At 36.2% G+C, this 25,122-nt stretch overlaps 1 protein-coding gene across 8 annotated transcripts in view; it reads right to left on the reverse strand.

Annotated features, from left to right (window-relative positions):
• LOC106055368 (neurogenic locus notch homolog protein 1-like) overlaps positions 1-25,122 on the reverse strand; it is a 61,686-nt gene that overhangs the window by 378 nt on the left and 36,186 nt on the right. For 3 of the 8 annotated variants that reach the window (XM_056041447.1, XM_056041446.1, XM_056041448.1), the window contains 5 exons: positions 19,551-19,754; positions 15,877-16,071; positions 13,736-13,933; positions 2,762-3,076; positions 492-556 (listed from right to left, as the gene is read on the reverse strand). In XM_056041447.1, the coding sequence (XP_055897422.1) occupies positions 534-556; positions 2,762-3,076; positions 13,736-13,933; positions 15,877-16,071; positions 19,551-19,754 (935 nt within the window). In that variant the 3' untranslated portion in view covers positions 492-533. The remainder of the gene's footprint in view (positions 1-491; positions 557-2,761; positions 3,077-13,735; positions 13,934-15,876; positions 16,072-19,550; positions 19,755-25,122) is intronic. The other 5 variants (XM_056041450.1, XM_056041449.1, XM_056041451.1 and 2 more) reach the window with 5 other exon arrangements.

Raw genomic sequence — 25,122 nt, forward strand, 5'->3', positions numbered from 1 at the left:
TTGTATTGTTTTTGTGTAAATGTGTATGTTTGTATGCCAGTGTGAATATTTGTGTGTGTGTGTATATTTGTGTATTAGTGTGTATGTACTAAATCCCCGGCGAACAAGGACAAGATGTGGGCAATCTATACAATTCGCATCTGGGTCAACATAACAGTATAGTTCCCCTTTCAGACCTTGCGATCTATAGGGCAGACGATGTAAAGGTCATCTGCTTCTGTAGCCCACGGTTAACGAGGGTGCCATGTGGCCAACACAACAACCAACCGCTTATACTTTTCCCCATCAGAACTGGGTAGTCTCAGAGGCGCCCTATAATCCCCAAATAAAAAAAAAATTCATGTCTTCACCAGGACTCGAACCAGGAACCCTGGGCTCGGAAGCCAAGCGCTTTACCACTCAGCCACCGCACCTCTGAGCCTCCATATAAATGTGAAATACTTCACTCATTCTAAATCTTCGGAAACGAGACAGTTGAAAAAGAGACTTACTTTTTTCTGAATCCCTGTTTATTTGTTTTCCCTTAAAGCGTATCACTCGTGTCTACTGATCATGCCTGTAGATTATAATATACGATGTGCTTAATTTAATTTTATATAATCGCAAAAAAGCAAACAGAATGTTTCTTACATGTAGCAAAGGAGAATTTATAACGCTTAAAAACATAAGCTTAGAGCAGGAGGGACATTAGCCATTGCTGGCTATTTCCCTAAGAGAAGGGAAACTCTGAACTAAACCTCTGCTGCCTCTCAGCTATGACTAACAAGGGAAAGGCTTCTGGAGTCAACCTCTGCTGCCTCTCAGCTATGACTAACAAGGGAAAGGCTTCTGGAGTCAACCTCTGCTGCCTCTCAGCTATGACTAACAAGGGAAAGGCTTCTGGAGTCAACCTCTGCTGCCTCTCAGCTATGACTAACAAGGGAAAGGCTTCTGAACTCAACCTCTGCTGCCTCTCAGCTATGACTAACAAGGGAAAGGCTTCTGAACTCAACCTCTGCTGCCTCTCAGCTATGACTAACAAGGGAAAGGCTTCTGAAGGCAGCTATGTAGAACGATAAAGAGCAGACAACTCTTAGGCAGCTTGCAGCATACAGTGCTACAGTCCGGCAGAGCCTGAGACGCTGTCTATCCCAAACTGTATCGGCACTTGGATACATCAGCTTGTAAAGTGGACATTGCTGTGTGGGGGGAGCTCGTTCCGATCATTGCTAATGCCCAGGCATTCATCTCATTTTCTGTGGTGATCCATCGCCGTTTTACGACTGACGGAGGATAAGGGCATATTACCACAAACGTCCATTGTAGAATATGAGCCAAACAGAGATAACACAGAGACACAACTAGATCTATTCACACAACTAGATCTATTCACACAACTAGATCTATTCACAGCTGAAAGAAGTTTGAATGTGTGGGACACATAGATAAACTTTGGACTTCCAAATATTTTTTTTTCAATGGCTTACAGCAATAACAAATGGAAATTTGTGAAACATATTTAGTTTATTTCATTTATACCTACACGCTACATTTTCTTTTGCAAAAAGTGCAGTCGCAAAGGAAATTAATGTCAGACAAATAGATAGATAGATAGATAGATAGATAGATAGATAGATAGATAGATGACAGACAGACAGACAGACATACAGATAAACAGATAGACAGACAGAGAGACAGATAGATAGATAGATAGATAAATAGACAGTCAGACAGAGAAACAGACAAACATACAGACAGACAGAGAGACAGACAGATAGATAGATAGATAGATAGATAGATAGATAGATAGACAGATAGATAGATAGATAGATAGATAGATAGATAGATAGATAGATAGACAGACAGACAGACAGACAGATAGATAGATAGATAGATAGATAGATAGATAGATAGACAGATAGATAGACACACAGATAGATAGATAGACAGACAGATAGATAGATAGATAGATAGATAGATAGATAGATAGATAGATAGATAGATAGATAGATAGATAGATAGACAGACAGACAGACAGACAGAAGGATAGAGAAATAGATAGATAGATTGATAGATATATAGATAGACAGACAGACAGACAGATAGATAGATAGATAGATAGATAGATAGATAGATAGATAAATAGATAGATAGATAGATAGATAGATAGATAGATAGATAGATAGATGACAGACAGACAGACAGACAGACATACAGATAAACAGATAGACAGACAGAGAGACAGACAGACAGATAGATAGATAGATAGATAGATAGATAGATAGATAGATAGATAGATAGATAGATAGATAGATAGATAGATAGATAGATAGATAGACAGACAGACAGACATACAGACAGAAGGATAGAGAAATAGATAGATAGATTGATAGATATATAGATAGACAGACAGAAAGACAGATAGATAGATAGATAGATAGATAGATAGATAGATAGATAGATAGATAGATAGATAGATAGATAGACAGACAGACGGATAGAGAGATAGATAGATAGATAGATAGATGGATAGATAGATAGATAGATAGATAGATAGATAGATAGACAGACAGACAGACAAGACAGAAGGATAGAGAAATAGATAGATAGATTGATAGATATATAGATAGACAGACAGACAGACAGATAGATAGATAGATAGATAGATAGATAGATAGATAGATAGATAGACAGATAGACAGACAGACAGACAGAAGGATAGAGAAATAGATAGATAGATAGATAGACAGACAGACAGACAGATAGATATGAATTCACACACCTACAGAATCACTTCTAAACACCCAGCCTATGTATTTACAACAAAGGCAAAGGCAGAAAGTTGCTAAAACGACATACACGGCGACTAAATAATTCTTGTCATTTTCCATATACCCGGAGCTCCTCGAGCTATTTTTGGGTAAATCTAGGTCAGTGCCGTTGTCAAGGACGCTTTCATACAGCAAATATTTGCAGAAGTGACCCGTTTTGCCTTCGTAGCAACGGAAACATCGACCTTCTTCGTCACAGAGCCGGTAGACACAGTCGATGCTGCAGATGCCGTCACAGAGTGCGCCATAGAAACCATCCTCACAGTCTGATGAGATAAATACATGGGCTATCAAACTAATATATGGCCTCGTCTACATCTATTCAGTTTCCACGCTTACACATTTTTTAGACAGACAGACAGACAGACAGATAGACAGATATATATTGTTAGACACCTTATTTATAGTTTAGTTATTGTCACCACCTCAAAGTTGGTGCCATAGAGTAGAAACCCTAATTCTGTATTGTGTATGTTAATTCCATATTGTGAATCTTATTCACAACCCATGTTGCACTAAGGTGAACACTTTTGACCTTAGGTGAACCAGAGAGTTAAAGGCAGTCAGTCCACATAGAGATCTTGGAGCAAGCACTTGTATTGAGTCACATAAGATATAAGCAGTAGAGTTAGATGTTTAAAGTAGTTGGTTATAGAATAAGTACTAAGTTGTGATATTCGTATATTACTGTTGGATTAATACTGACCATTCCTGGGTCGAATTGTATGGTGTATTCACTATGTGGTGTTATATTAAACTTATTGTGTCTGCTACACCCAGCGTCATTTTATTATTCTGTGATTTGTAACAAGAACCCAATGTCACCACCACGCCTACATTGATAACCACAGCCACATTCATAACATATAAAATAAACCAGTGACATTAATGGTGTCAGAAGTGGTGTCAGAAAACGACATTTATGGTGTCAGAAGTGTCCAAAGTGCTAGTCATTTATTGTCAGAAATCACAAATCATGACGCCACTCAACGAGCAAGAAAGCTAAAACCTGATTATTACAGACTCTACTATTTTTCTCATTTGGTCGTTCAGCGACACATTCAACATTATAGAGATGACCTAGATCTACATTTATTGAGACCAGCACACAATTTTTCAAGTGAGATTCACGTGATCCAAGAGTGACATTATTATTATCTTCAGCTAGTCTAACACTACTAACAGAAAACAGAGCTGAAATTGAAAGTTAACTGTGCCTACTATTTTAACTTGTACTTCAAGATTGAACTTTACATGAATTGCAACTAATCCAGAATTTATTAATTTTTTTTTGACTACACACTTGGTATCTAGATCTACTACTACATGTCATGTTGACCTGCCATGACAGTTACCATTAGCAAGCTATTTTTTTCATCTGTGATGAACTGAACAATTTGAACTGTTCCTGTCTGAGCTGTATTTTCAACTTTTCCAGTTGACTACTGTCCTAAGTGTCATTTATCTGGAAGCCTGATTTATGTGGTTGTACTTTTACACCAGTTGAGATAGCTTTAGGAGCACAGCATTATTCAAAGTTACTTTTTAACATCCTAAGCGAAAGAGATCAAACATGATATGCTGAGACAACCTGGATACTACAGCCTGTGTGGGTGAAACTAGACAACCGTGATACTACAACCAGTGTGGGTGAAAATCTAGTACTACAAGTCATTCAAGTCATCGTTTGAAGACAGCTGATATATGGTCAGTCGAAGTAGCTGACATATTCAAGAATCATCTACATCGAGTGCTCGTCATAATTCTAATGACACACTCCTATTGTCGCTGTCTAACAGCACATTTAATAAGAGAGCGCTCTTACTCTTAGACCTCTCTTGTCGTCACTACCTAAGGTCATTTTTAGTTATTTATATTAGTTTCAGCAACTGTATGAAACAGTGGATTACCTATCAAGCACATGAATTATTTATTGGATTACTTGTCAACTATATGAATTGTTTAATGGATTATCTGTCAAACATATGAAGTATTTATTGGATTACTATTGTTCAAGAACTTGAGTACCGTATCATTTAACATTGTACTGTGGATTTAACAAGTGGATTACTTATGAACTGTAACATTGTACTGTGAATTTAACAAGTGGATTACTTATGAACTGTACCATTGTGCTGTGGATTTAGCAAGTGAATTACTTATGAACTGTACCGTTGTGCTGCGGATTTAGCAAGTGGATTACTTATGAACTGTACTGTGGACATATTTTATGTGGAGCATCACCGGTACTTTATGTACAAGTCAAGCATCAAGTGAATATTTAAGGGAAGTAACTTTAATTACCCTTAGTATTATCAGTATTGATTAGTTCTCTTTAAACTACACCACAATTTTTTTCATTGTTTACATTTGTATCTATATATACACCTGACCTTTAGGGACTAAATTTAATTATCTATTGAGTCTGAGCATTTATATTTTTTTCAAGTAAGCATCCAGGTATTGGTAGGGACTCTTTAGATAAAGTAAATACTTGATCGTATAGCTGTATTAGTCAAGTTTGTATTTCGTCAAGTATCTATCATATTGTTAAACTCTTGTATTGTCTTGTTTACATCTGTTGAATTTTCTTTTGCGTCATAGTTATTTCTCATTGTAATTCTTTTGTCTACTATTTCTACTATCTTGTAATGTCTCTTTAAAGCAGACTGTTTAGTATCTATAGTGTATTTATGTTTGTCTAATTACTTATTAATATATATATATTTATTTTACTTCTTATTTCAACCTATTTTTATTATCAACACTACACTACACACTTGATACACTATGGGATATATTTTGATTTGAGATTGACAACATTCAACTATTTTGATACTATTGATACATTGATCACTATTTACCAGACTAATAAGGCTCACATAATTGTGAATTACTTGTTGCAATAAATTTTATCATTGCAAGTGGAGATACCAAAAATACATAATCACATAATTGATCAGTAAAGTATTACATTACGAACTAGACAAAGTACCAAGAATAACTTAAGATACCTCATAACCTCAATTGTTTCGCACAAAATATATATCTACTATTACCTGCAATTACTATTTGAGCTATAATAATTATTTATCGTACAATATTCATTTACAACTACCTAGTGTACACATATCTATTAATTAACTATATTACTAATTTGAATCTTTGAAAATGGCTGAGTATGAAAAACTAATAGAGATAGTGGATAAACTAAAGTTAAAAGAAGATGATAGAGCTGCATTCATTAAAATTGAAATAGATAGAATTAGATTAGAAAAAGACAAGCAACGGGAAGAGAGGCTACATGAAAGAAGACTGAGAGAGAAAGAACAGGAAAACTTAGAGAAAGAAAAAGAACGCCAGCATGAAATAAAATTAAAAGAACATGAAGAAAAAATGGCCAAGCTAGCAAAAGAAAATAAAGACAATTCAGCAAGTCAAACTTCATCTCATCATCAGTATCATAGCAAATTTAGGAACTTTGACCCAAAAGAAGACACATTGGAAAATTTCATAATTCAATTTGAATACATCTGTCAAACAGCAAATATGAATAGTGCACAAATGGCTCAACAACTTCTAGCTAACCTAAGAGGTGAACCACTAAACATCATCGACACACTAACTATGGAGCAAAGAAAAGACTACAACACAGTAAAACAAAGACTAATTGAACATTTTGGCAAGACAGAGGAACACTATCGAAAACTTTTTAGGGAAATAAAACTAGCAAAGAATACAGATTTAAAAAGAACAATACATGACATGCGCCAGAACATGACAAAGTGGCTACAACTCGCAAACTGCAACTTAGATGACCCCAAACAGATCTTAGATTTCTTTCTCATTGAGAATGTGTTAATTAATGTTACAGATGCAGCATTCTCATTCCTGAAGGAGAGAAAAATAAAAAATGAAGCTGAATTGATATCAAACTTAACAACATACAAGGACTCCCACCCAAACATCACCATTGACAAAAGGGAATTGTACAATGTAGCTGCAACAGTGACAGAAAACCATCCAAGAACTACAAATAAATTTAAATATGCCAAGAGCATACAATGTTTTTTCTGTGGCATATTGGGTCACACCAAAGCAGAGTGCAGAAAGAGAATGGCATCAGAAAAACAGCAACATGTAAATAGAAACCATAGATATGGAAGAGATAACAGAAATTACCAGAGCTTCAGTCCTAACTATAATAGATCCTATCAACAACAATATAACAGAAGAACATGGCAAAGCTACAGCCCAACTAACAGTAGATCACATCAAACAAACAGAAGATGGCAAAAGAACAGAATGTCAAGAAGAGATCAATTTCAAGATAGACAACATACTTACCACAATAACAATTACACTAGACAAAATATAGCAGCTGTAGCAACTGAAAGACCAATAGAATATGAAACAGTAGCATATATACAGACAAAGGTAGCCAAATTAAAAGTGTATCCTGCCTATGTGGATGGCATTAAGGTATATGCATTACGTGACAGCGGCTGCACCTCAATCATTGTGAAGAAATCACTAGTAAAACCTGAACAGATACTTGAAGACAAGGTCACACTGACTTATGCGAATAAAGACTTATGGGAAGTATGTGAAACAGCATTAGTTTTCATTGAATCACCATGGTTCACTGGTCAATACAAAGCCATAGTAATGAACAACCCAGCTGAAGAACTAATTATAGGGAACATAGAGAATATAGTTGAACTGTCAGAAGAAGCCTTAGTAAAATGGGCTAATAGTGTAAATCAAGAAAATATAGAAGTAGCTGCAGTAACAACAAGAGCTCAAGCTAAATTAGATAAGGAAAGCAGAAACACTGACACAAGTGAAGTGACCAGTGAAAGAAATAAAGGCGAACAGTATATTTCAAACAAAGATACTGTACATATAGAGTGTCAAACGGAGAGCACATCAAAAATAAAAAATGACAAGAAAGACAAATCTTTTATGGCCATAATTCCAAACATGAATGTCAACAAAGATGAATTAATTGAGATGCAGCAAAATGATCCAACAATTTCGAACATATGCAAGAATTTATGCAACAGAAATGAAGGACCATACAGCAAAATAAATGGAGTAGCTATAAAGCATAAGAAAATAAGAAATGGAAATGAAGTGCTACAAATAGTAATACCTCAGCAATTGAGAAAAAGCATCATTGAAACATGTCATGACAGTCCCTTGGCTGGACATATGGCTTACACAAGAACACTAGAAAAAATAAGACACAACTGTTTCTGGCCTAAGATGGAGCAAGAAGTGAAGGCATATGCTAAGAGTTGTGTACAGTGCATAAGAAGAAATCCAATCACAGGGAAACACAAAGCACCTCTACAAGAAACAGATACAGTAGAGACACCATTCGAAAAACTAGCCATGGATATAGCTGAACTTCCAACTGTAACAGCTAAAGGAAATAGATACATATTATCATTCATGGATTTTGCCACACGCTGGCCTGAAGCTTTCCCATTAAAACACATTGATGCAAGTACGATATGTCAGACGTTATTACTATTATTTACCATGATAGGCTTTCCTAGAACCATTGTCAGTGATAACGGAACTCAGTTTAAAGCGGCCCTAACAGCCGCATTCGCAAAGTTAACAGAAGTCAATCAAGTCTTTAGTACAGTTTACCATGCACAAGCGAACAGTATTGTAGAACGTTGGAATAAATCTATGAAGATTATGTTGGACAAAGTATGTATGGAAAACCCAAACAACTGGGATGAGATGCTACCATATATATTGTTTGCGTACCGTGAAGCCAAGAACGAATCAACAGGTTTCTCTCCATATGAATTAGTACATAACAGAAAAATGAGAGGACCATTACATTTATGGAAACAAAACATGCTTGAGATTAAAGAAGAAGATTTCCCACTTATAGTGAAGAACAAAAATCAGTTAACATATGCGGTCAAAACGGCACAAGAGAATATTAAAAGAAGCACAAAGAAACACAGAGACATTAAAAACAAAAATAGAGTGTTAAGAGAATTTGAAGAAGGAGATACAGTTTACGTAAAAATGCGAGATGAGGAAGAATTTTATGATGGTCCATATACTATTGAAAAGAAAGTAGGAAACGTAACATATGAAGTTGAGATGAATGGAATAGTGAGGAAATTACATGTCAACAAACTGAAAGGTAGCCCCAGAAGAGAACATGCTATGGTAGTACAAAGCAATGATGCGGAAGAATGTGAGATATTTGAAGATGAGACAGATAGCGAACTAAATTTTTTTCTTCATGCCTGTGCTGTATCACAACATATTGAAACACCAGCAGCAAATGAAGAGCAAGTAGAAAATGTATTGAGAGAGTACAAGGATGTGATTACAAATCAACTAGGGAGGACAAGCATAATTCAGCATAAAATCAGATTGAAAGACTATTCTGCAATAAAGAAAAAAAACTATACAATACCAACAGCATACTGTGACAAAGTTAAAGAAGAATTAAATAAGTTACTGAAGGATGGAACAATCAGAAGGGTAGATGAACAAAGTGAATATGTGTCCCCAATAGTAATAGTCAAAAAGAAAGATAACACTCTACGTGTGTGCTGCGATTTTAGAGAATTGAATAGCAAAACAGTGATTGATGCAGAACCACTACCTCTACCAGAACAGTTGATAGAAAAAATAGGAAGCTCAGAAATATTTACCACTTGTGATTTGAACCGTGGGTTCTGGCAAATAGAGATGGAGGAGAGATCCAAAAAGTTTGCCGCGTTCAGCTGCAATTTGCCAGGTCTAGTAGGAGTGTACCAATGGAATGTGATGCCATTTGGCTTAGTGAACAGTACGGCAACATTCCAAAAATGTATGGCCAAGTTGCTGGAGGGAATAGAAGATGTAGTTTTCTACGTGGATGATATCTGCATATTTTCAAAAACTTGGGAAAATCACATTAAAACTCTCAAACAAGTATTAAATAGGCTGAGGGAGAACAAGTTGACTATAGCCCCTGATAAACTACATATAGGGAAAACTAAAATAGAATTTTTAGGCTATGAAATAGGAAACAAACAAATAAGGCCTACTAGAAGCAACCTAAATAAAATAATGCAAGTTAAACCACCAGAAACTAAAAAAGACATTCAAGCCATTATAGGATTATTTAATTTTTACAAGAAATTTATTAGTAACTATACACAATTAATATCTCCTCTTTATGACTTATTAAAAGTAAAGAACAGCAACAAGGACACATATAAGAAAATAATTGCAGCTTCTAAAGAATGTAGAGAAGCAGTAGATAAACTCAAAGAAATATTTAATGATGATAAGAGATTACATATACCCAGTAAAGATAAAGTATTTGAATTATACACAGACGCATCTGACACTGCCATAGGAGCATGTCTTATGCAGAGAGATGATAAGAATAATCTGGTCCCCATAGAATATCTTAGCAGAAGATTATCCAGGGCAGAAACAAGATACAGCACCATAGAAAAAGAATGTTTAGCCATAGTGTGGTGTACACTGCGACTAAAAAGACATCTGTTAGGCAGATTTTTCCTAATATTTACAGATCATAAACCATTAACCACTCTAAATGTTAAAGCAAATACTAATAGTAGAATTACAAGATGGACCATAATCCTAGCTGATTTCCATTTTGAAATAAAACAAATAAAAGGGAAAGATAATGTTATTGCTGATTTTATGTCCAGATATATTCAAGATAATCAGAATGACTTAGATAATGATCTATGTCATGTTAGTCAAAACTTGTATTGCTAAATGTCAAAGATTTAAGATTCACAAGTAAAAAAGTTATCTTTACAACCAGCTATGATGTCATTTTGTGAACATTGAGCATTATTTTGTAAACATTGAGTACTATTTTTAAACATTGAACTAGAAACCATTTTTTTAAACTCTATTTGTAAACAAACTTTGGAATTTGATTACTTCATTGTAACCTACATTTTTTTCACATTCTTTTGTCAACAAGAATAACATTTTTGTACTCAACAATGTAAACAAACATTGAATTTTTTTCCCAACTTATTCAGTACCTAGCTTAATTTTTTTCCATGCAATGTAAACATTATTTTTTCTCATTGTATTGAGAACAAAATTTTTTTTCTACAGCTATTGTAAACAAGATTGCAATTTTTTTACTATGTCATTTATCACAATTATATAACTTAGCCACATTTTTCAATACTATTGAAAAAGGAGATTGATTCATAATGTAACTTATTTATTCAATGTCAATTAGTGTAATGAAATATTGACATACACTTGTATTTTTTTGAAAACATTTTTGTCAAACTATTCTTATGGACTATATTTTTGTAACAATCATTGATGTAAACAAGAAGATTGTTGTACAAACTTTTTGATATTTCAAGTACTGAAAGAGACACTTGATATTATTCTTTTAAATTGGACTTACACATTTTTTCACAACAGATTAAAATAAATACAACTAAACCATTATGATGTTATGCTTGTATGTATATGCTTGAACAAGTTAATGTAAACTCAAAGATTGTATCACAACTGACACATTTTCTCAGTTGAATCTTTTTTGACAAAAGAGTTTTTTGAACTTTGTACTCAATAATTATTTGATAAACAATGTAACATTAAACTTTTGCCATTACTAGCTACAAATTATTTGAACTGTCATATGGAGAAATACTTAATTGAAACATAAGGTGCATGTAACAAGCACTATGAGGGATACTTATTACTTTGATTTCATGTTGATACTTTTGATCCAATATTTTGATACTTGAATTATACATATTTACTTGTGTAATATTAATGCACAACAATTTTTTATGGAGATGTCAAACCTCATATTGAAGTAAACAGATACATTGAATTTGTAACAATGATCATTAATCAATTTGATCTTGAATTTTGACACATATATTTTGAATTTTTCTATACTTATCACTTACATATTGAGACTTACTTGTAACATTTTCTACATGATATGTACATATTGTACTATTGGTGTCAAAAAACCAGACTTCTAACATTGCTATAGTGTCAAAGATTTTTTATAAATAGATATTGTGAATAAAAACTTGTATTAATTTTTCACATTGTGACATAGGAGATTGTCATTGAAATTTTCGTCACACTTTGCACATATTATTATGAAAAGACTTGTAAATATTGAACACATTTGAACATTGATGTATATATTAGAACTACATGTAAAGAATTATTTGGGATGTTAAGTATTTGACTCAGAGAATTATTTGAATTGCCTTACAAGAATATGATGGATTAGAGAATTTTGCCCTTGTATGAATTTTTTTTGATTCAGCAAATATTTTGTGTAACACTGTCATATTATATATTTTATTTCAAGTTTGTAGTTCTATTTGAACTCAGCAATTGAACATTTCATAGACCCCAAGAATTCCAATTGATCCTACTTATGATAATTATGTCGTCAAGCTGAAAAAAATTTCTTCAAAATTTTTTTCAAAAGGGGGGTGATAGGTAATGTCACCACCTCAAAGTTGGTGCCATAGAGTAGAAACCCTAATTCTGTATTGTGTATGTTAATTCCATATTGTGAATCTTATTCACAACCCATGTTGCACTAAGGTGAACACTTTTGACCTTAGGTGAACCAGAGAGTTAAAGGCAGTCAGTCCACATAGAGATCTTGGAGCAAGCACTTGTATTGAGTCACATAAGATATAAGCAGTAGAGTTAGATGTTTAAAGTAGTTGGTTATAGAATAAGTACTAAGTTGTGATATTCGTATATTACTGTTGGATTAATACTGACCATTCCTGGGTCGAATTGTATGGTGTATTCACTATGTGGTGTTATATTAAACTTATTGTGTCTGCTACACCCAGCGTCATTTTATTATTCTGTGATTTGTAACAAGAACCCAATGTCACCACCACGCCTACATTGATAACCACAGCCACATTCATAACATATAAAATCACACGGTGACAGTTATTTAGCGACGCACCATAGAAGACGCATATTGAACGGGACTAGTGACGTTTGGGATATGTTGGGTTAGAGACCGGAAAATCAGTTAGCGTTATAATCCTCTAGGGTAACGACGTGTTTAGTGACAGAGACGTTTACTGTGGCCTTTTCTTAGAATAAATACATGTTACATTGTTCTTCAGCGTTGACTACATCTCTTTACTAGTTAAAACCGATGTGTTTGTTTTGTCTGGATTGTTGATCAACTACACGGAATACACCCGAACAATAACACCCAAACGCTTGCAGAGTAATTGGTTGAAATTCAACAGTCATCCATAGTTGACCTCAAGACAGCCTGAACAAGCAACATCACAATATATATATATATATATATATATATATATATATATATATATATATATATATATATATATATATAGATAGATAGATAGATAGATAGATAGATAGATAGATAGATAGGGCAGACTAGGCTCTATAGCTTTGATCGGCAGCCAGTCTAGGAGACTCCGATATAAAACCTTCTGCTATCTGTTGTTCGCAGCCGTCCCAGACTTCTGTGCTTCTGTGAACTGCATTTAGTTTAAAGAGCGGTATCGGTCTGCGCGATCCGACGTCCCCACTTTTAAAATTCTTTGCGTAGCCTGGAGGCAATGCTGTAGTTAGTCCACAATATATATGCCTTGAAGTGTAAAAAAGTTTCTGTGCTTTGATCGAGAAGTTAAGTATTTTATGTAACTGCAGCTGAACCCAGGGACACCTAGACTTGGAGAGAAATGTCGGTATTTTCTAGAGAGCTATAGAAATATATAACAAAATGCTGTAACGGTTAACATGCATGACTAGATTAACATAAGAACACGCGTAGGACGTGCTCATCCTCAAGTAAGGTCTGTATTTGATAAGATAAGATAAGGCGGTGACAAAGTGTAATAGCTACTCACGTCCGAAGAGCTCCAGCTCACACAGTCTGACTTGACCTGAGACTACTCTGACATTAAAGAAAGAAAACGCCACTTCGTTGTCCACGTAGACCTCATTAAGCAAGAGTTCCCTGATTAGTGTCATGTTTTGGTGGAGGGTCATAGTCTTCTTAAAATTATGGAATTCTATCTCTACAACAGCTGTATGCAAATAGGGCACTGGAAAGAAATGTGTATTATGCATAGATATTTTTTAAAAATTGGACCCCGCGGTGGCTGAGCGGTAATGTGCTTGGCTTTTGAACCGGGGGTCCGGAGTTTGAATCCTGGTGAAGACTTGGATTTTTTATTTCGGGATCTTTTGACGTCTCTGAGTCCACCCAGCTCTAATGGGTGCCTAACATTAGTTGGGTAAAGTAAAGACGGCTAGTCGTTGTGTTGGCCAAATGACACCCTCGTTAACCGTAGGCTACAGAAACAGATGACCTTTACATCATCTGCCCTATAGAACACAAGGTCTGATGGGGGATGAAACGTTTTGCTTTGTGCTTGAATGAAATAAATACATTTCTAAATGAAAAAGACATTTATCACACCGAAATAGAAAACGACAAATAGTTGCAAAAATTTTACTTTATGATTGATATAACAGAGAAATTAAATAAGCTGAATCTAAAACTGCATGAAAAGGAAAACCGATCCTATGTTTTAGTAGAAGAATTGGTTTGCTTTGAAGACAAATTTATTCTTTTTGCAGAAGATATTCAGAGCGGTCAATTACTTCATTTTGAATGTCTAAAACAGTATCGCGATAAAATCAGAGCAACTTTTGACACGAATTACTTCAGCACAGTTTTTAAAAAAAATCAAAGAATAATTTCTTGACAGATTTGAGCAGTTCGAAACCAACAAAACTATTCGAACATTCCTAGTACACTATCTCAACAGTTGGAGGTCCAGAAATGTACACACATAAAGCAACAAATTAAACAACTTTAAAGAATGCTGCCAGTTGATTCGGCTCATGGAATAATCTTCCAGATTGCTACAGTGAGTTGAAGAAGTTGACATTTAGAGTGCTGACTATCTATCGATCGACATATTAGAGAGAGCAAGTGTTTTCTTGCTTGAATATAATGAAAAGTAATGTAAGAAGCCAACTAACAATTGAGCATTTAGGGTCGTGTTTGAAACAAAATAAAAAACAAACAAGTGACCGTATGAGCCAAATGTATCTAAAATTTCTAAAACCCTGCAAAGCTAACGCTCCCATTGAATTTGTTTGCTTAATTGTTTGTTATTGAAGTACAAGTTAATGATGTCAATAAACGTTTAACTTTTTTAGTTGTTATCGAAATAAAAAATAATTATCTAATAACGCCATATATCTTCTTCTTCTTCTTAAACTGTCAGGTAAAGTTGAGCCTTCGACCCCTGCCTCTTGGAACTATAGGCGAGCAAAAGTGAACAAGAGCTCCCTCTCACCGGCCGCGCACACTATGACTCCCGCCATTTTCCCTTTCTATACCAGGCTAGCCGTGCAGGACACGCCATTTATGTAACGGCCATATATATATATATATATATATATATATATATATATATATATATATATATATATATATATATATATATATATATATATTATCTAATTTGTTGTGAAAAACACTACTTATATATTTAAAAAATCATTGGTGAGAACTATTTATAGTTGGAAAAAAAAAACAACTTTGCGGCTCTTCGAAGTTTTGTAAATTGTAATTTTTGGCTCTTCCGACTCAAAAGGTTGCCGACCCCTGCCCTAGGACAGGCAACGAGAATCCTCTTAGAGATGTTAAGTGCCTTGAAGGTATCTGTGAGGTCAGTTGACGTGGCCCAACCACGAGGGACACCAAAATGAATAAGTCATGGAAAGATCACACTTTTAATTCTGCAAGTCGGACTATAGTTACCCCATGTAACTTTCACGGAGACCGAGAGCGAGGCACAGAATATATAGGGAGGGGGCGTATGCTATTTATAATTATTTATGTTATGGGATCATTTACGTTAAAAGTGGTTGAATTAGTTTTGCATAAACAATAACAAAGAAATAAACCAACTTAAGACAAAGCCTTTCAAACTAAGCTAGTGAAAACTCACATTCCAAATTGGTTACATACCAGTGTAGAAGTTCATTTGATGAATGATTATCTTAAAACCCAAATGCCAAACTAGAGTATGATTCTCTTTTGTTCCCAAAGTTGTACAGTTTACGCCATTAAAGTTTCCATCAACCAAGTTTGGTACGTCTTGTACTTTGTCTTTTGAGTGAGTCTTTGCTAAATATAGCGACCCAAGGGTAGCAAAATTTCGACCTAACATAAATATAAAAATAAATAAAAAAACAACATGCAAAAATCTAATTTAAATTAGATATCTAGTTATCTAGAGTTTTTAGCGGTCTCCGTTATGCCAGTAAGTGCTATTAGTTTTGTGTCGTCTGTCTGTCCGTCCGTCCGTCCCTCTCGTTTAGATCTCGTAAACTAGAAATGATATTGAAAATCTGACATCATATTTTAGACATTTCAAAATTCTGATGCAAAGGCTACTATTTTCTTTTCTGAGGGCGAAAAATTAAATTTCTAAAATCAGCTATGCAAGCAGTTTTTTTTCCATAAAATTACACCATTTTTACAACTATTTGTTACTATAAATAGTAACAAACACGTAAGGGTAATGAGTAAGGGAGATAACTATTTACCATTTACAAAAAAATAATGTTAACTTTTTTTAAAGTGAGAAAAGGATCTATTTAATATGCATATAAGTGGAACATAATTTAAAACAACAATAAATAAATAGTGAAATGTATTATAGCGTGAAATGCGGGGCGGCAAAACTGATTTGTTTTTTATTGTTTCTTTACATTTTTTAAAAATATATTTTTACGGAAATATTTTTTTTTCTTGTTTCGACACTGTATACGGTTTGTTTGTAATAACAGCATTTGTAGCACTTAAGCTTTGTGGCAGAGCTACTACAATTTTTAAATTGTTGTTAAAAGCGCCAATCCTTTGGGAAGATTAGCTGCGTGGAGAGGTGGGGGACAGCTGTGCGGGCGACATTGTTCCGACCTCAGCCAGTGCCCAGGTATTCATCTCATTTCCATGATCCATAGTCGTGTAATGACTGAAGACATCTAGTTTTGGTACCAACTAAAATGTAACGTTAACTCTCCAAACGTCAACGGTCTGTTTACGTAACGAAAACAACATTGACCTTGGCCTTAAATCTTACTAAATGGTCGAGAAGCTAAAGTAATCTCGAGGTTCGACCCCCGACTTCAGAAGAGTTGTGCTTATTGAGCGCTTAAAGGCAGCACGGAAAACCTTCTCCCTGATACCCTAACCTTGCCACAAATGAGATTGGACCATAGCGCTCTAAGCATGAAGGTAGAGCTATATTAAAGCTTTAATTATATATATATATATATATATATATATATATATATATATATATATATATATATATATATATATATATATATATATATATATATATATCATGGGCGTAGCCAGGATTTTTTTTCGGGGGGGGGGGGGGTTTGGGGGGGGAGACCCCCCCGCGAATTTTTTTTTTTTATGTATTTATGTGTGTGTGTGTGTGTGTAAATAATCTTTATTGCATTCTGACCCTTCATTCTTTCGGAAGACGTTTATTGTGCCCTAGAATAGGTTCTTCCATGAGCTAGTGGAAAAATTGTAGATTTCCCGCCAATACTAGCAAGAGGGTCTGGGGGAGCGCTAGGAGCTCCCCCAGCGCTGGGCGAAGCCCCGCCGCCAAGCACTATTTCTGATATTGAAAGCCAACAAAATGCATATTCTGAGATATCTACAGAGCATTTTCCAGCTAAAAAGTTTTATTTCAAAAACCTAATGTGCTATTCTTACTGACTTAGACCCTCCCGCGCCGTTTGGCGCATTTGCCGTCAAGCTGTTTCCATAAAATTGTAGATTCCCTGCCATTACTAGCAATGGGGTCTGGGGAGCGCTAGCGCGGGGCGAAGCCCCGCCACCAAGCACTATTTCAGGTATTGAAAGCCAACAAAATGCATATTCTGAGGTATCTACAGTGCATTTTCCTGCTATTAAAAAAGTTTTATTTCAAAAACCTAATGTGCTATTCTTACTGACTTAGACCCTACCGCGCCGTTTGGAGCATTTGACGTCAAGCTGTTTCCATAAAAATCTGTCACTGGTAATGTCTGAAGCCTCTTCCCACCTGCTCTGAGGATCTCCATGAATGAGTGGCGTCAAGTTGTACTAGGATGTCATTGCAACTCTTCTTATGCGTAATTCATTTTGTCGGAGAACATGTCCCGCAAACCTCATGCGTCGCTCTCTCACAATCTAACTAAAGGGTCGACTCCCAGTTCGGCAAAGGATTTCCTTGATTTAAACCCGATCTCTATAACTGACTACTAAAATCTGTCTTAGCCATCTTTGTTTAGCCACATTTGGTGTTTTTCAATTTCGGCAGATGACTATTCACTACAGTTTATTAAGGGAGCCCTGCCACTGGTAAAATGTGTAACCACTCTTGAATACGCTCTTGGAATTAAGTGACTGTAGTTTACTTTAGATTTTATATCGAAAAGAGAAGTTTTATCGTCAAAATCATCTGTTAGGGGTTTTCCACCTCAAAATGCTCTGTAAGGGGGATCTTAAACTCAAAACCATCTGGAGGGGTTTTAAACTTTAAACAAACGCCATCTGTAGAAGAGGGGTTTAAACTCAAAACCCCCGATTGGATTGGCTACGCTCAAATAATTTTAGTGTGTAATTTGCTTTTTTTTTATATTGAAGAGGTATTTTTAGCATTAAACCCCTCAGAATGGGGGTTTAAGCTCAAAACCCCTTTTGGCAACGCTCATAGCATTTTGAGTGCGTAATTTGCTTTTTTTCTTACACTGAAGATGTATTTTTTAGCCTCAAACCCCCTTGGCGGGGGGTTTAAACTCAAAACCCCTTTGGCTGCGTTCATAGATTTTAGTGTGAGTAATTTGCTTTTATTTATATTGAAGAGGTACTTTTTAGCTTCAAACTCCACTGGAGGGGAGTTTAAACTCAAAACCCCTTTGACTACACTCAAAACATTTTGAGTGTATAATTTGCTTTGTTTTTATTATTAAAGAGGTATTTTTTACCTTCAAACCCCGCTGAAGTGGGGTTTAAACTAAAAACTAAGTCAAAACCCATTTAGCTACGCTCATAACATTTTGAGTGCGTAATTAACTTTTTTTTATATTGAAGAGGGGGTTTATCATAAATTTTGGAGGGGGTTTTAAAATCAAAATCTTCCTTAACTGTGCTCTTGGAATTAGGGGATTTTCGTTTGCATTTTTGTTTTGTTTTGTTTTATAGAAGAGGAGGGGGGGTTAACTGCAAAAAACTCAAGTAGGGGGTTTAAAACTCAAAACCCATAGTAGGGGGTTTTAAACACAAAACCCCTGGTAGGGGTTTTTAAACTCGAACCCCCTGGTAGGGGGTTTTAAACTCAAAACCCCCTGGTAAGGGGTTTTAAACTCAAAACCCCATTGGTTGTGCTGGGGCAATTGATGGTTTAGTATTAAAATCTCAACTTAAATAAACAAAATCAAAGCAAAAAATCATTCACTAAATTACGATCCCCCCCCCCCCCTTGGGAGGGGATTTCATTTCGGGGGGGGGGGGGGGTTTGAACCCCAACCCCCCCCCCCTGGCTACGCCCATGATATATATATATATATATATATATATATATATATATATAGAGAGAGAGAGAGAGAGAGAGAGAGAGAGAGAGATAAGAGTACCTCCGAAGATGCGTATGGAGCAAAGAGACCGCGGCCTCTTCCAACGTACGTAGAGCTCAGTGATGTTGAAGACAGATTCGCACTTCAGATCCAGCGTGTCCAAGTTATAGTGAACCTGTAACACATGTGGCTGCACACACTTAAATCTGAACGTTGAGTTGGTGTAGTGAATCTCAAATGTGTCATTCAGCACATCAAATATGTCTGTAAATACAGCAATGTCCTAGTCATTGTACAAAAGGGCGCTAACACAGCGAGGCAGACTAGCAGACTATGTACGATAGCATGAAAAGCTAAACACTGAAAATGTTTCTAAAGAATATAGGTCAGTGTACTTCGTAATAGTCCCCCCCCCCTCATATTAACATAAGCAAAAAAAAAAGCGGTAAGCGGCCTACGGGTTTGTTCAGTGCACGGACCAAAGGTCTCAGACAGACAACATATTACACTACATTCAAGAAAAACATGAAGACCTATCTGTTTCAATTTTTTTTTATATTAGTTTGTCATTTAGCTCTCGTGTTTGTGTTTGTAATGTTATCACAGCGCCTTGAGCCTACATTTTGTTTGTTTAACAGCGCTTTTTTTTTTTCATTATTGTCTGATACATTTGAAACAGAATTAAAATTAAACTATATATTGTCTTATGTTCTAATGCCACGGCATTATTATGATGTAAATATTACTAGTCGACCCGCGGCGTAGCATACGCCGCTATTTAGTGAACACTTTCTGAAAGACACAGTTGTCCAAATGGGGTGGGCTTGGGCAAACGACTGTGAGCGCATGCCTGGAGAGCGAGGAGGGTGCGGGTGCGGGCGGGAGGGGCGGGGGATGGTTAGAGAGTCGGCGTGCGTGGTTTTCCGCATGGTTGGGCGACGTAGACAGGGCCGGCCTTATGCCACCGCAACATATGCAAGCGCAGTTGGCCCCGCACTTTCATAGGCCCGCACTAATTCTACATGTAAATTATTTAAATAAAACCATTTTAACTTGTACAGGGTGTCCGCAGCCTCATGATTTTCGGGAGCTCTTGGAAATCTTTTAAAATTCCAAAATATTCGAAAAAGTCTTGAAATTATTAAAATTTTATCAAAACTCATAAAATCTCCTAAAATATAGAAAAACTTGCCATTTTGGGGTGTTATTCAATATGGAAAATGTCAATCAAACGCGCGATAAAAAAAAGAAAAAAACGGCATTATACAATTCCCGTATCATTGGGTCTGGTGAAGAAGCTTAAGGCATTACTTAAGGTGAACAATTCACGAGGATATATTAAAGCATTCTGTAATTCTTGCTATTGCGAGTGATCTATGTATGAAACTGAATTTTGATGATATACTGTATGACTTCGCTACACGCTCGTAAAGTAAAATAAATTTGACCGCGATTTCGTACACTGTAAAGAATGAATAAAATGTAACTACAAATTTATTTTCTAGTACAAAATCTTAAGTTTCACATATTATCCTTATCCCTACCCAGACTGGGCTCTTTTTCGCATAGGTCCCCGCAATTGTTTGGGCCGGCCCTAGATGTAGAGACTTGTTCTCTCCTCCCCCTTTGTTTTCTGAGCCGCGCTCTCTGTCGCTCCGAAATTTATGTGGAGTAACTCTAGTCCGACTAGCAGATATAAAAGAGTTATCTTTCCACGACTTTTTCATCGAGGATTAGAGAGTCGGCGTGCATGCGTGGTGTCCCGCATGGTTGGGCGACGAAGAGAATTATAACTATATATTGGATTTGCATGACATAAAACAGTCTCGCCATTGGAGTAGTTAAGCATTTGAATTATGCTGATTCTGTTTTACCATTACAAAAGAGATACAAGACACCGATAGCAAAGACAAACAGACACAAACACTCTTTTGTTCCCCTGGTAATCAAATTATTAAATAGAAACTGAAATAAACTTTTCACATGTAAATTATGAGTCCAGTGTAAATGTAAATTTTTGTTTTCTTTAGTTAGAATGGTTTGTTTGGTGTAACGCACAAATTGTAAGACAAATTTCCATATGAATAATAAAGATTATTATTATTATAAATACACTTTATAATATTCCAATGATAGGCTAATGATAGGCCTTTAGAAGACTATGCGCTAAATTTTCCTGAACATTAGTTATTAGCCTCTTGAATCAATAATATCTTTCATTCGGAAATTTCCGAACGCGATAGTTTTTTTTTCAAAAGCAATGTTGAATCTAGATCTAGACATAGTTCTCTAGCCAAATTTAAATTTATATTTTTTTTTTTACTTTGAAAAATTATAAATGTAAAACTAGAGTTTTACCAGTGTGGCCAACTAGTAATAATTCTTTTCTTAGCTATATATATCAACTGTTAAATTTCTAGGAAAATCGTTAGAGCTGTTTTTTTTAGATCCGAGTCCTGGTTTCACACTGGTTTCTCCATGAAGTTCTGACTTGAATAGAAGGATTGTAAAAAATATATATAATTTTGCTGAGGTAAATCGTGTATTCAGAAAAATCTAAAAAAAAAAAAAACAATTAAAAAATCTGGCGTTTTAGAACATGTCAATGTGACATTATAGAAAAGACTGGTGAAATTAAAAACTAGACGCTTGTACAAGGTAGTGGTAGAACTAGACTCTTGTACAAGGTAGTGGTAGAACTAGACTCTCTGTACAAGGTAGTGGTAGAACTAGACTCCTTGTCCAAGGTAGTGGTAGAACTAGACTCTTTGTACAAGGTAGTGGTAGAACTAGACTCTTTGTACAAGGTAGTGGTAGAACTAGACTCTTGTACAAGGTAGTGGTAGAACTAGACTCTTTGTACAAGGTAGTGGTAGAACTAGACTCTCTGTACAAGGTAGTGGTAGAACTAGACTCTTTGTACAAGGTAGTGGTAGAACTAGACTCTCTGTACAAGGTAGTGGTAGAACTAGACTCTTTGTACAAGGTAGTGGTAGAACTAGACTCCTTGTCCAAGGTAGTGGTAGAACTAGACTCTCTGTACAAGGTAGTGGTAGAACTAGACTCTTTGTACAAGGTAGTGGTAGAACTAGACTCTTGTACAAGGTAGTGGTAGAACTAGACTCTTTGTACAAGGTAGTGGTAGAACTAGACTCTTTGTACAAGGTAGTGGTAGAACTAGACTCTCTGTACAAGGTAGTGGTAGAACTAGACTCTCTGTACAAGGTAGTGGTAGAACTAGACTCTTGTACAAGGTAGTGGTAGAACTAGACTCTTGTACAAGGTAGTGGTAGAACTAGACTCTTTGTACAAGGTAGTGGTAGGACTAGACTCTTTGTACAAGGTAATGGTAGAACTAGACTCTCTGTACAAGGTAGTGGTAGAACTAGACTCTTGTACAAGGTAGTGGTAGAACTAGACTCTTGTACAAGGTAGTGGTAGAACTAGACTCTTTGTACAAGGTAGTGGTAGAACTAGACTCTTTGTACAAGGTAGTGGTAGAACTAGACTCTCTGTACAAGGTAGTGGTAGAACTAGACTCTTGTACAAGGTAGTGGTAGAACTAGACTCTTGTACAAGGTAGTGGTAGAACTAGACTCTTGTACAAGGTAGTGGTAGAACTAGACTCTTGTACAAGGTAGTGGTAGAACTAGACTCTTGTACAAGGTAGTGGTAGAACTAGACTCTTTGTACAAGGTAGTGGTAGAACTAGACTCTTGTACAAGGTAGTGGTAGAACTAGACTCTTGTACAAGGTAGTGGTAGAACTAGACTCTTGTACAAGGTAGTGGTAGAACTAGACTCTCTGTACAAGGTAGTGGTAGAACTAGACTCTTGTACAAGGTAGTGGTAGAACTAGACTCTTGTACAAGGTAGTGGTAGAACTAGACTCTTTGTACAAGGTAGTGGTAGAACTAGACTCTTTGTACAAGGTAGTGGTAGAACTAGACTCTCTGTACAAGGTAGTGGTAGAACTAGACTCTTGTACAAGGTAGTGGTAGAACTAGACTCTTGTACAAGGTAGTGGTAGAACTAGACTCTTGTACAAGGTAGTGGTAGAACTAGACTCTTGTACAAGGTAGTGGTAGAACTAGACTCTTTGTACAAGGTAGTGGTAGAACTAGACTCTTGTACAAGGTAGTGGTAGAACTAGACTCCTTGTCCAAGGTAGTGGTAGAACTAGACTCCTTGTACAAGGTAGTGGTAGAACTAGACTCCTTGTACAAGGTAGTGGTAGAACTAGACTCTTGTACAAGGTAGTGGTAGAACTAGACTCTTGTACAAGGTAGTGGTAGAACTAGACTCTTGTACAAGGTAGTGGTAGAACTAGACTCCTTGTACAAGGTAGTGGTAGAACTAGACTCCTTGTACAAGGTAGTGGTAGAACTAGACTCCTTGTACAAGGTAGTGGTAGAACTAGACTCCTTGTACAAGGTAGTGGTAGAACTAGACTTTTGTACAAGGTAGTGGTAGAACTAGACTCTTTGTACAAGGTAGTGGTAGAACTAGACTCTCTGTACAAGGTAGTGGTAGAACTAGACTCTTTGTACAAGGTAGTGGTAGAACTAGACTCTTTGTACGAGGTAGTGGTAGAACTAGACTCTTGTACAAGGTAGTGGTAGAACTAGACTCCTTGTACAAGGTAGTGGTAGAACTAGACTCCTTGTACAAGGTAGTGGTAGAACTAGACTCTCTGTACAAGGTAGTGGTAGAACTAGACTCTTTGTACGAGGTAGTGGTAGAACTAGACTCTTGTACAAGGTAGTGGTAGAACTAGACTCTTTGTACGAGGTAGTGGTAGAACTAGACTCTTGTACAAGGTAGTGGTAGAACTAGACTCCTTGTCCAAGGTAGTGGTAGAACTAGACTCTTTGTACAAGGTAGTGGTAGAACTAGACTCCTTGTACAAGGTAGTGGTAGAACTAGACTCCTTGTACAAGCTAGTGGTAGAACTAGACTCCTTGTACAAGGTAGTGGTAGAACTAGACTCTTGTACAAGGTAGTGGTAGAACTAGACTCCTTGTACAAGGTAGTGGTAGAACTAGACTCCTTGTACAAGGTAGTGGCAGAACTAGACTCTTTGTACAAGGTAGTGGTAGAACTAGACTCTTTGTACAAGGTAGTGGTAGAACTAGACTCCTTGTACAAGGTAGTGGTAGAACTAGACTCTTTGTACAAGGTAGTGGTAGAACTAGACTCCTTGTACAAGGTAGTGGTAGAACTAGACTCCTTGTCCAAGGTAGTGGTAGAACTAGACTCTTTGTACAAGGTAGTGGTAGAACTAGACTCCTTGTACAAGGTAGTGGTAGAACTAGACTCCTTGTCCAAGGTAGTGGTAGAACTAGACTCCTTGTACAAGGTAGTGGTAGAACTAGACTCTTTGTACAAGGTAGTGGTAGAACTAGACTCCTTGTACAAGGTAGTGGTAGAACTAGTTTCCTTGTACAAGGTAGTGGCAGAACTAGACTCTTTGTACAAGGTAGTGGTAGAACTAGACTCTTTGTACAAGGTAGTGGTAGAACTAGACTCCTTGTACAAGGTAGTGGTAGAACTAGACTCCTTGTCCAAGGTAGTGGTAGAACTAGACTCCTTGTACAAGGTAGTGGTAGAACTAGACTCTTTGTACAAGGTAG

Source organism: Biomphalaria glabrata, chromosome 9, assembly GCF_947242115.1.
Source record: "Biomphalaria glabrata chromosome 9, xgBioGlab47.1, whole genome shotgun sequence".
NCBI classification, from domain to species: Eukaryota; Metazoa; Mollusca; class Gastropoda; family Planorbidae; genus Biomphalaria; species Biomphalaria glabrata.